Raw genomic sequence first — 12,841 nt, 5'->3', positions numbered from 1 at the left:
CACCACATACCACTCATGTCACTATGTACACACTCACACACACAAGTCACCACGTGCACACTCACCCACGCAGGTCACCACGTACACGGTTGCGCATATACACAGTTCACATACACACATATCACCACATATACTCACACATTTCACCACATACACTGATGCACACATAAACACTTCACCAAAAACATGCATGTACAGTACACATACACATGTCATGACACACACATACACAGGAATACACTGAATTGAGTACTTGAAACTGCTTTTAATAACACAGAATGAGACATACAGAAAATTCCCCTCCTATTTCTGCCTGCCGGACAGATATGTACCCTAACTGCTCCCCTCCAGCTCAGTTTCAACAATACATCCCCCCAAACAACTAAGAAGCAAAGAGACACCTTACCACAAGCCCCCTTGAATGCCTGCAGCTACTCACACTGTCACATGTTGTGAGGCAGCCGGCGGCCTCCTCAGTGGTGCAGCACTTTCTGCTTCCTGCTCCCCGATTGGTAAGGCAGCACACTGAGCAGGAAGAATACAGTACAGCCCCCAGGGACGGCTTCTCCACCAATCAGAGAGCTGGAAGGACATTGCAGCCTTGAGTGACCTCTGCTCCACCAATCACGATGATGCTGTTTGTTGCGAAGAGCAAATGAAGACACAGTGCGGCTTCTGAAGTAATGTGTGGCTGAACGGCCTAAGGCTGAGTGCAGACGGAGTTTTGAGCCCTGCGGATTTTTCCGTGCAGAATGGAAGAAAACTGCAGGTCAAATGACCTGCATTTTTCCTGCGGATTTCTTCCATTTTTCACGCGGTTTTCATGCGGTTTTCCATTGCGGTCTTCCCCCTGCGGATTTGGTAACAGGGGAGATAGAAAACCGCACAAAAGAAGTAACATGCTGCGGATTTTGTACCGCAGGAAAACCGCGCGGAAAAATCCGCAGCGTCTGCACAGCGTTTTTTTTTTTTCATTCATTTTAAAGGTACTGTACATCACAATGCGGATATGCAACGTTTCTGCGCGGTAAAATCCGCTGCGGAAACGCTGCAAATCTGCATCGTGTGCACATGGCCTAACGCTGCTGCTAGGTGACCAGCCCAAGGGGCAATTGCCTCTCTGCCCCCCAGCCCAGCCCGCCCCTGAGTCCTAACTGTATATGCTATAGCATTTAGCTATCTGCTGCTTGCCTATATGTGTTGCTTTTATAAATTTCAAAAAAAGAAGCTATGTTTTGCTTGTCGCCATATCTTCCTTAGAAATGGTTTTAATATATTTTACTTAGAACTGCTGAAACTGTCTGTTGAGCAAAGTTTTTAAGTTAATTGTCTGACCTTGAATGTCATTTGTTGTTTTTCTTTGTAATTTAAAATTCAGATTTTATTTCCTATCATACTGCATCATTATAGTGATCGGAGCTCTACATTTCTGATACTAAGCTCCAAATCTCCTGCATAACCATAACTGACAGCAATATATAGTATATTTAAATATTGCACATGCACTACTGATCTTATTATACTCCTACTTACTGCAATTTTGTGTATGGGATTGCGGGGAAAGCTAACTTAATTTTATCAGTTGCTGAGTCCCCAGCCATCAAATTCTTACTGATCTAATATTTATCATTGATCTGATAAATGTTTGTGGCTTGAATATCTATTAAGGCCTATAGCTATCAGAAAGAAAAATACTGATTAATTGCTATACATTAAGAAATGAATCATTTGTTCCCATTCCTTATACAATACGCATTGTGAAAATTGAAATGGTTGTAAGAAAAGAATCCAGTAGAGTGGGAGCAGCATGTGTTAATACATCATGCCATCTTGAAATGTGGGTTCTTAAAAAAATTGCATATTAATTAATCTGATTTACATAATTATTAATAATGATCTACATTTGTGAAAGTTTTATGTCAAAAGAATAATCCAAGCATTACGTCAAAGATAGTGAAACAATGGCCAAGTTTCCAAGTTTACATATTTTTCTGAATTGTTTGGGCATGATGCTCTTTTATTCCATCACTTAGTCATCACATGCTGGCAAAATCTAGACATCCGTTGTATTGAGTCGCTTTTATAAATCTTATTCTCTGTGACTAGATATGATTTGTGTTGTACCGAGCTGGGTAATGACCAAACTGGATAATGGAAGCTAAAATATGGATTCACTGAGAATATATAATCAAAAAATTCTCACTATCCTCACATTTTCACTTCAATGGGAATGAGCAGCGCCACTCACTGTTACATTGCGTGCTGACAAACAATGCTGACAAAGCAGCTGTCGAATGTTTCCGGAGGTGATGTCCATGAGTCCTTTTATAATTAAGAAGAAAAAAGAATAATATTTGCTGGGTACAGATGAACAAATCATTTCAATACAAATTGAATTTTTGACAAATTTTAGGAAATTTGCAAGTCCAGGCAAATTCAAAATATTTGCAATGCATCAGACTCACAAGAATCACATGACCTGAAGCATGGCCACACAGTCTTCCGCATAATGCCTTGCAACTATTACATCATCACATAGTGCAGCAACGCAGGAGGCACAATCAGAACCTAAATATCTGCTGAGGGAGAGAAATGCAGCAGCCATTTCATGGTAAAACAGGTTAGGGAGAGGATGCCAGAGCTCATAGCTAAGCAAAAGAGATAGGGATATATATATCCAGAGGAGGCATGGGAGAAGTTCATGTAGTCATATAAGACCAAAATAGAACTTTTTGGTATCAACGCCACTCACCATGTTTGGAGGAAGAAAAAGGATGATTGCAACCTCAGGAACACCATCCCAACCATGAATAATGGTGGGGGAAACATTGCACTGTATTGAAGGGAGGATGGATGGGGTCAAACATCGCAAGATTTTGGCCAACACCCTCCTTCCCTCTGTAAGGAAAAAACACATTGAAAAAACACAATGTGTTTTGGCTGTGTTTTTATATGCAAATTTTAAGCTGTGCTTTACATTACCAGCATAAGCTATGAGATTTCAGAAATCTCATGCACACAGCTTGTTTTTTTCCTGACTGATTTGAAAAACTGCTGCGTTTTTGCAAACTGTAGCATGTCACTTCTTTCAGTGTTTTTTCAGCGTTTTTTCACCCATAGAAAGTAATGGGTAAGTGCAAAAATTTAGCAAAACGCATATAACAGGTTTTGCTGCATTTTATGGTGCAAAAACTTTATGGAAGTTGCATCATGATTTTTTGGGGGCACTAAACTTGATCAGCATGCACAAGAGGCAACAAACGCACAGCAAAAAAACAGCAAAAATGCAGCAAATACACACAAAACCTGCTTTTTGTAAGCAGCTTCTTTACTGCCAAGAGCAGGTAAAGCAACGTGTGAACATAGCATAAAACAACTAGAAATGCCCCTTTTAGGCCGGAGTCACACTAGCGATTAAATCGGACGAATGCAATGCGATAAAAAATTTCATTGCATTCGTCCCAATGTTATTCTATGTTGCTGCTCCCATCATACATTTTTTTATCGGATCCGTTCCTCGGACCTAGACAATCGCAGCATGCTGCGATTGTCACCGATTTTTGGATCGGATTCAACAATGCAAGTCTATGGATGCGATTAAAAATCGCATTGAAAACGCACCACACGTGTGACTTGCGATTAAATAGCAAGACTTCTCCAGGTCAACAGGAAAGAGCATCAGGCATTGGCATTGGATGTCAATTTGATGCTTAGATGCGAATAAAATCGGTTCATCACCGGAAAATGGGATGACAGACGGATCCCTGGACAAGAATTCTTTGTGCGATTTTGAACCGTTAAAATGGGACCGATTTTTTATTCGTTGTGTGTGACTCCAGCCTTACAATATAAATCACGTTAACACTACTCTTTTTGTAGAGTAGTCTGCAAAAGTTAGCGATATCTTATATTTCTAACTACACAGCAGCGCTAACAAGTTTGCATTGTAAAACCAAAATGTGACCTAAAAAATATATAATAAATCCATTTTAATATGCAAAAAAAAGAGCTATCATGGATCAGTCAGAAATGTAATGCTCTAATTTTAACAGAGACATGCAACATGTAGTATAACCCACAGTCAATTACGCAAAATCACCCAGCGGTTTTTGGTGACCGATATCAGCACAAAGTGTTCTATGGTAAATTGCATTCTGCTTAGTCTATGAATCGACTGTCCAAGGATAAATCAACCAGAAGTACTGTGAATACCACACTTCTAAGTAACATCTTTTTTTCTATTTCAGGGGTATCATTTTTATGCAGATGCTAATATTTCAGTGAAAGCTTCATCTCTATTTACAGAAGGTAAAATCATTTCAGCATTTACAACTCAAACACATTCTGAGTCCATTACAATGAAGAATGCCATCAACTAATATGATGCCTCTGACTTTACCGAACAGTGAAGTAGGTAAGCTTACAGTTCTTTATTACGAACAATTGTATTTCTAAATGGGCATTCGGTCAGTATCCCCCCGAAACCACTTTCTACTGTAGCTACTTTTTCTTTTTTGCACCTTTATTTTTCCTCCACTTTTTCCAAGACTCATAACTTTTAATTTTTCCATTGGTATTGCTGTAGAAATTGTATTTTGTAGGACAAATTGTAGTTTTGAATAACACCATTAGTTTTACCACGCAATGTGCTAGAAAATCCAACTGTGACATGGTGAAAAAAATTAAATTCTGCCATAGTTTCTTTTCAGGCTTTAGTTTTATGGCGTGCAGTAAAAAGTACTTGAGAACATGGTTTTCCATGTAAACGTGAATACAGCAATACCAAACTTGTGTACATTTTTTTTAAGTGGTGAAAAAAAACAAAAATGATTTGCAATTTGAAATATGATTTTTAAGGCGGTGTGATGAGAAAAAATGGCAACTCTTGCATTTCTATTTTTTTTTCTTAATTGTGTTTAATAGACACTTGTTTAATTTTATGTTTAATTTTATATTATGATAGATTAAACTTTACTGACTCAATGAGATGAAATAAGTTTATTTTTTATTTTTTTAATTTGCTAAAGGGGTGATTCAAATTTATATATACAGCTCTGGCAAAAATTAAAAGACCACTGCACAGTTTTATAACAATCATCTTCTCTACATGTCTGACAGCCATTCCATTCCAGTGTCAGTTGAAATCCAACCAGAGTACACCTCATTCTGCTTAATGTGCTTCTGATTAGGTGATCACCTGAACCAAATCTTATTTAACAAAGGAAAGTATAAAAAACCCTGCTGTGGTGTTCACAATCCTCTTTCAATAGGACAAGCTGGAGGGCAAAACAAGTGCTAGTAATATCCCAAAAGTAATAGGAATGAAAAAATAACTTTTAACCATGCCAAAGGAGTTGAAAAGAAAAGTCTTGAGTGAGGATGTTAGTCGCTGGGATTTTTCCCCCTGCACAGGATGGATCTCAAGCCTTGTCTGGTGCCATTCAGGCTCAGCTGCTGGGATGACTGCTCAGCACAGACTTCAGTCCCAGTGCCTTGTCCAGGATCATGATGCACGTGTAGTTACTGCTGGCTCTCCAGCTAAGCCTATGGTGACTACTACTTTACACATGCAGCATTGTCCTCTGGAGCCTAAGTCCAGATTTCATCCTACTGAGCATGTCTGGGATGTGGCTCCTTCTCATTCGTGCTTGGACTTCTCCTGCTCTGGTTATGGGGTAGCTTCTGATTGGTCCACAGGCAAGGTCCTGTCTGTCTGGACTTGAGCTGTATGTATAAAAGGTCCTATGGAGTGCACGCCTGTGCACTAGTATCATGTGTGTTTGGTGTGTTGGTGGCTACTTTACCACCCTGTGTGCACGTGTGCCGCTAATAGCACTGCGAGAGTTGGTCTAGACAGGCAGTGTAGGGTGGGAACTCCCGCTTTGACTTAGCATCTGCCACGGGCATCCTCAGGTGCGCATGTTAAAGCACACCGTGTGTCAGAGCATGGTCAACCACCAGCTTAGTCTTCCCTGGGGGGTTAAGTTACAGGGACCCCAATTAATATTTTTCTAGGTGAGCTGTTTTTTTTTCTTCTTTGGCAGTATTTTTCTATACGCCTGTGCAGTCTAAGAGGGTATAGTCATTTTTGCTTTGCTTCATAGTACCACTCTGTGGTGTATCTCAGTGTGCTTTAAGTGTTTTCTCACAGCTTTGCTCTGCCATTTTGCTAGCTGTGGTTTCTCCATCACCTCACGGTGAACCCCAGGTTGCAAATGCACCTTGTTATTGTCACGGTATGTCTGGCTCCGCGTGATGCGACCCGACGATCGGTTGGTCACAAACCAACAAGACAGACAAGGGGACACCGGGGAAACAATTACAATGGTGGGCCCTATAATAGGGAATAGGGAAGTGGACGACACTTCCTGCACTCTCCTAAGGAAGAGCCCTGAACTCTCCTAACGTTCCCTATACAGGTTCTTTCAACCAGTCGCCGACCAGGATACCTCAGTCCCTCACTTGCCCTGCACCTTTCACTTACTAGGGAACTGGCAAGTGCGGACACTGGTCCTCACCGCTGTACTAATAAACACACCAGGGAAAATAACAGACAGGGAACAACAAACAACTTAGCTTTCTCTGCTGCCAATGCTCCTGAGGCAGCAGAGTACAGCACCCAGCACAAGGCTCCAGATAAGCTGCAACAGCACTGCTCCAAATAGCTCCTCTCTTCTCCAAGGTTGGTTAGTGAATGACCAGTATTACCAACAAGGAGCTAAGCACCTGATGACCTTTTATAAGAAGGAGGGGGTTGGTCACCACCTGCTGGCTAATTAAACATGTAGTAACAGCAGCGGCCACCGGGGGGAAAACCTGCAGCAAAGCAACTACAGTTGTAGTAACACCAGCAGCCACCGGGGGGAAAACCAGCAGCAAAGCAACTACAGTTGAAGTAAGACCAGCAGCCACCAGGGCCAAAAGGAAAAAGGTTTCTATAAGAATCCAGACTCTGTCACGGATCCAAAAATAGATCATGACAATTATAATTTCTTATTTGGTGTCTTTCGCCAATCCTAAGAGTATTCTAGCTCCAGGGTCTGGCTAGCAATAGCGGACTATCAGTGTCTTCAGTGGTACATCCAGCAGCTTGAGAGCAGGTTGACCACCCTCGAGCGGGCGTCTACAACTGTGAGTCTTGCCGCATTGATAGCACAAGCAGCCACCGAAGCCGCTACTAAGGTTACTGCTGCGGTTCCAACTTCCTCTGTGCCACATTTTTCGCTGCCCAAAAAATGTTCTGGGGACAGCAAGGCTTGTATAGGGTTTGTGAATCAGTGCTCAATCCACCTGGAGTTGCTGACTTCACGATTTCCAACAGACCATACCAAGGTGAGATTTATTTTTTATCTTTTGTCAGGCAGGGCACTGGAGTGGGCTACGCCATTATGGGAATGAGATGATCACCTGATCCTTAGTGCCTCTCGTTTTCTGGGTGCCCTGAAAGAGGTTTTTTGGGGCCACAAGTAACTCATGATACCCCACTCCAACTCCTGGCTTTAGCTCAGGGTGCGTCCTTGGTTCGCCAGTTTGCCATTGTTTCGTACCCTGGCTACCGAGTTGGAATGGCTTGATAAGGTCCTAATACCGATATTCTGGAGGGGATTAGCAGATCATGTCAGGGATGCCTTGGCCACTAGGGAGATTCCAACTACCCTGGGGGAATTAATATCAGTGGCCACCCGCATCGATCTGCAGCATGTTGAGCGTGGTTTGGAGCGAGCCCATACTAAACCCCGGGTTCAGTTGGCTCTGAATTTTACCAATCCCATGTGTCCTCCACCTCAGGTTGACGGCTCTTTAGAGCCCATGGATATCTCTTGAGCAGAGCCAATCTCCCGCTCTGTACGTCCGCAGCTGACTTGTTTTGCCTGCGGGCAAGTCGGTCACTTTGCCCAAAAATGTACCAAGTGTCAGAAAGAGTCACAGCCTCAGGTGGCCTTAGGGAGAGGTTCACTAGTTCCTGTTGAGGTTTCACCCAAGTTGGCTTTTGGGGTTTCTCTGACATTTGGGTCCGCTACTCTTACAGCGCAGGCTTGCGTGGACTCCGGGGCTGAGGGCAATTTCATGTCCACTTCCCTCGCCCAACGGCATGCTATAACATTAGTTATGCTACCTAAGCCAATGTCTATTCGGGTATCTGACAGATCCATTTTGCCAACCCCTATTTTCCATCGGACTATACCCCTTACCATCACTGTGTCTCCAAATCATCAAGAGAGAATCTCCTTTCTAGTTATTTCTGAGGGTATGTATGAGGTAGGTCTGGGGTTACCCTAGCTGCACCTTCACTCCCCTCAGATTGATTGGGCAACAGGGAGCATACAAAAATGGGGTAGCTTCTGTGAGAGCCTGTGCCTAAAAGCCCATGTACCCTCGGGCAAGTTCTTTGTACAATCTAGAACTTCAGCCGATCTGCAAAAACACTTCAAGCATATGGCAGCTTCTGATTGGGGCAAACATCGCCGGAAAGGGGGTGTTGGGGGGTAATATTAGGTGCCGGGATTCTCCCGCTGCACGGAATGGATCTCAAGCCTTGTCTTGTGCTGTAGTCTCCCATTCAGGCTCAGCTGCTGGGATGACTGCTCAGCACAGACTTAAGTCCCAGTGCCTTGCCCAGGCTCATGCTGCACATGTAGTTGCTGCTGGCTCTCCAGCTAAGCCTATGGTGACTACTGCTTTACACATGCAGCGTTGTACTCTGGAGCCTGAATAAAGATTGCATCCTACTGAGCATGTCTGGGATGTGGCTCCTTCTCATTCGTGCTTGGACTTCTCCTGCTCTGGTTATGGGGTAGCTTCTGATTGGTCTACAGGCAAGGTACTGTCTGTCTGGACTTGAGCTGTATGTATACAAGGTCCTCTGGAGTGCACACCTGTGTGCTAGTATCATGTGTGTTTGGTGTGTTGGTGGTTACTTTACCACCCTGTGTGCATGTGTGCCACTAATAGCACTGCGAGTGTTGGTCTAGACAGGCAGTGCTGGGTGGGAATTCCCGCTTGAACTTAGCATCTGCACTAGGTGTCCTCAGGTGGCATGCTAAAGCACACCATGTGTCAGAGCAGGATCAACCACCAGCTTAGTTTTCCCTGGGGGGTTAGTTATTGGGACCCCAGTTAGTATGTTTCTATACGCCTGTGCAGTCTAACAGGTTATAGTCCTTTTGCTTTGCTTCTTAGTACTGCTCTGTGCTCACTGAGTGGCATTTAACTCAGTGTGCTTTAAGTGTTTACTCACAGCCTTGCTCCGCCATTGTGCTAGCTGCGTTTTCTCCATCACAGCACGGTGGACCCCGGGTTGTGAATGCACCTTATTATAATTTCTTATTTGGTGCGTTCGGCCAATCATAACAGAGGAAAAGTAGGGCTCAATTCTGGCTTTACTAGCAGAGGGATAGAGTGAGCATCATGTTGCCTCCATTCTTAAAATTTCTAAGACGGCAGTCCATTACAACAAGGTTAAGCAGCAGACATTGGGGACAACAAAGCTACAGACCGGCAGAGGGCAAAAATGACTCTCCCCTGACCGTGATAACCATCATCTTTTTCAAATGTCACTCAGGAACCGCAGGATGACATCAAGTGACCTACAAAACGAATGGCAAATGGCAGCTGGGGTGAAGTGCACGGCAAGAACAGTTCGTAACAGGCTCCTAGAAGCAGGGCTCAAGTCATGTAAAGCTAGAAAAAAAACGTTCATCAATGAGAAACAAAGCCAGGCTGATGTTTTCCAAAGACCATAAGGATTGGACCAAAGAGTACTGGAGTAAGGTAATCTTCTCTGAGTCTAATTTTCAGCTTTGCCCAACCCCTGGTTGTCTAATGGTTAGACGGAGACCTGGAGAGACATACAAGTCACAGTGTCTTGCACCCACTGTTAAATTTAGTGGAGGATCAGTGATGTTCTGGGGATGCAGGATGCAGGGATTGGGCAGGTTAATCTTTGTGAAGGATGTATGAATCAAGCCGCATACAAGGTTGTCCTGGAAAAACAGTTGATTCCTTCTGCTCAGGCAATGTTCCCCAACTCTAAGGACTGGTTTTTCCAGCAGGACAATGCGCCATACCACAAAGATAGGTCAATCAATGTGTGGATGAAGGACCACCACATCAAATCCCTGTCACATGGCCAGACCAATCTCCAGACCTGAACCCCATTGAAAACCTCTGGAATGTAATCAAGAGGAAGATGGATAGTCACAAGCCATCAAACAAAGAACTGCTTAAATTTTTGTACCAGGAGTGGCATAAGGTCACCCAAAAACAGTGTGAAAGACTGGTGTAAAGCATGCCAAGACGCATGAAAGCTGTGATTAAAAATCATGGTTTTTCCTCAAAATATTGATTTCTGAACTCTTCCTTAGTTAAAACATTAGTATTGTTGTTTCTAAGTGATTATGAACTTGTTTTCTTAGCATTATTTGATTATTTGAGGTCTGCAAGCACTGCATTTTTTTTGTTATTTTGACCATTTATCATTTTCTGAAAATACGTAAATATAAAAATTAGTGCTTGGAATTTCGAAGACATGTTGTCACTGGTTTATAGAATAAAAGAGCAATTTACATTTTACTCAAAAATGTATCAAGAGAAGAATCAGACAAACTGAACATTTTGCAGTGGTCTCTTAATTTTTGCCAGAGCTGTATACATATATATATATATATATATATATATATATACATATATATATATGTAGTTTTTACTTAAATTTTTTGGTCTGTGTAGGATTTGAACCTGTGATTTGAATTTCTTTTCAATTATATTACATTATTGCAGTATATAGTCAGAATGATTTTCTCATGTAAACAAGGAGGGCTAAGATGGCAGCCATACAAGCTGCTATGGCAGCACAAACTGATCCCGCAAGCTTGTCCTGGTGGGTGGATTGGAGCCAGTGCACTGTTTTAATGCAGCTGTCAGTGATTGACAGCAGCATTGAAATAATAAGCAGCAATCAATGCAAGCTCCATGGCTGCAGTCGCAGGCAGATGGCAGCCACCATCTGCCTGGTTTGGTGGTGCTCTACATCTGAGCAACTCTATACGTGAAGACCTGATATAAGTGCTAATAAGTCCTATATTGGAAAGAGGTTAAGGATGTAGGGAGTTAATGTTTGATTGCCATAGCATAGAAATCTTATTTTTTGGATCTGGATTTTTTTTTTTTGTAAAAGCAATTTTCTGTTAAAAATAGACAAAAATTCTAGGAAAACTAACATCGATGAAATAATAATTTGTGGGTTTTATGCTATTACAGCGATCTGAGAATACTGAAACTTGAGTAAACCACATGAACCATCTTGTTCTAAAGGATGAAATTAACAATTATTAAACAATTTACCATTTTGCAAAGACTGAATCCAAATGTTTTGAAAGATAATGTTTGCACAGGATATTTCAGATGTCTACCATGGTACATTCCTAGCTTGCTATAAAAACACATAGCAAACATAGAGAACATACTTTGAACTGAAAAAAATTATATGAAGAGCTCTGTACAAAAGTTTTAGACATGTGTGGAAAAATATTGAAAATTAAGAATGTTTTAACAAAAATATAGGTATTTATTTTTCTTCTCATTTTACAAAACACAAAGTGAAAGAACAAAAGAGAAACCTGAATTAACCCCTTTCTGACATATGACGTACAGTACTATCCAGTCCATGTGCCCTGGGCCTTAATGTCCATGGACGGGATAGTACATCATATCCGAACAGCCGCTCTCACAGGGGGAGTGCGGCTGATCGGGGCCGGGTGTCAGCTGATTCTCACAACTGACACCCGGCATTAAGTGACCTGGCACTTTAACTCCCAAAACACTGCGATCAAACATGATCACAGCGTTTTGGGAGCAGGCACAGGGGCTGTCAGCTGTGACAGCCCCTCAGCCTTTGGATCAGAGACCCCACGGCATGACGCCGGGTCCCGATCGCTGCCAAGGAGACTCGATGTCGTCATGACGACATCCAGGTCTCCAAAACTGAGAGACTTCCACACACAGTGCATGTCAGGAAGTCTCTCAGGTTAGTGAGAAATCCATGCAGCGCTGACAGCTTCTATAGTTTGCAGCTCTGCATGCTATAGAAGCGATCAGCCTGCACAAATGAGTGTCCCATAGTGGGACAAGGTGTAAAAGTAAGAATTAAATAAAAAAAAAAAAATTCAAATAATTGTAAAAATATTTAAAAAAATAAGAATAAAAAAATCAATATTTATTCCATCAACAAATAAATATTTAAATAAAAAAATCTAAACAATAAAAGTATACATATTTGGTTTCACCACATCCGTAACGACCCAACCTATAAAACTGTCCCACTAGTTAACCCTTTTAGTGAACGCCATTAAAAAAAAACAAGGCAAAAAACCAATGCTTTATCATCATACCGCTGAACAAAAAGTGGAACAACACGCGATCAAAAAGACGAATATAAATAAACGTGATACGGCTGAAAATGTCATCTTGTCCCGCAAAAAACAAGCTGCCATATAGCGCCATCACTGGAAAAATAAAAAAGTTATAGCTCTCAGAATAAAGCGATGCAAAAATATTTATTTTTATATAAAATAGTTTTTATTGTATAAAAGCTCCAAAACATAGAAAAGATATTAATGAGATATCACTATCATTGTGCTGACCCAAACAATAAAACTGTTTTATCAATTTTACCACATGCGGCATGGTATAAACACCCCCCACAAAAGAAATTAATGAATTGCTGGGTTTTGTTTATTTTGCCTCTCTAAAATCAGAATAAAAGGCGATCAACAAATGTCATGTGCCTGAAAATGATAGCAATAAAAACAACAACTCGTCCCACAAAAAACAAGACATCACA

The 12,841-nt window shown here is 41.8% G+C and overlaps 1 protein-coding gene across 2 annotated transcripts in view; it reads left to right on the top strand.

Moving 5' to 3' along the window:
- The window catches only part of LOC141098892 (proto-oncogene Mas-like), a 140,237-nt gene that overhangs the window by 49,200 nt on the left and 78,196 nt on the right, over nucleotides 1-12,841 (top strand). For both annotated transcript variants that reach the window (XM_073586860.1, XM_073586861.1), the window contains exon 2: nucleotides 4,248-4,414. Coding sequence is in view for 1 of the 2 variants with exons in the window: in XM_073586861.1 (XP_073442962.1) it covers nucleotides 4,366-4,414 (49 nt within the window). In the remaining variant the exon portion in view is untranslated. The remainder of the gene's footprint in view (nucleotides 1-4,247; nucleotides 4,415-12,841) is intronic.

The sequence above is a fragment of the Dendrobates tinctorius genome, unplaced genomic scaffold (genome assembly GCF_039654945.1).
Source record: "Dendrobates tinctorius isolate UK_male_01 unplaced genomic scaffold, ASM3965494v1 ptg000097l, whole genome shotgun sequence".
Lineage (NCBI taxonomy): Eukaryota > Metazoa > Chordata > Amphibia > Anura > Dendrobatidae > Dendrobates > Dendrobates tinctorius.
This window is presented reverse-complemented; position numbering and strand designations above follow the sequence as displayed.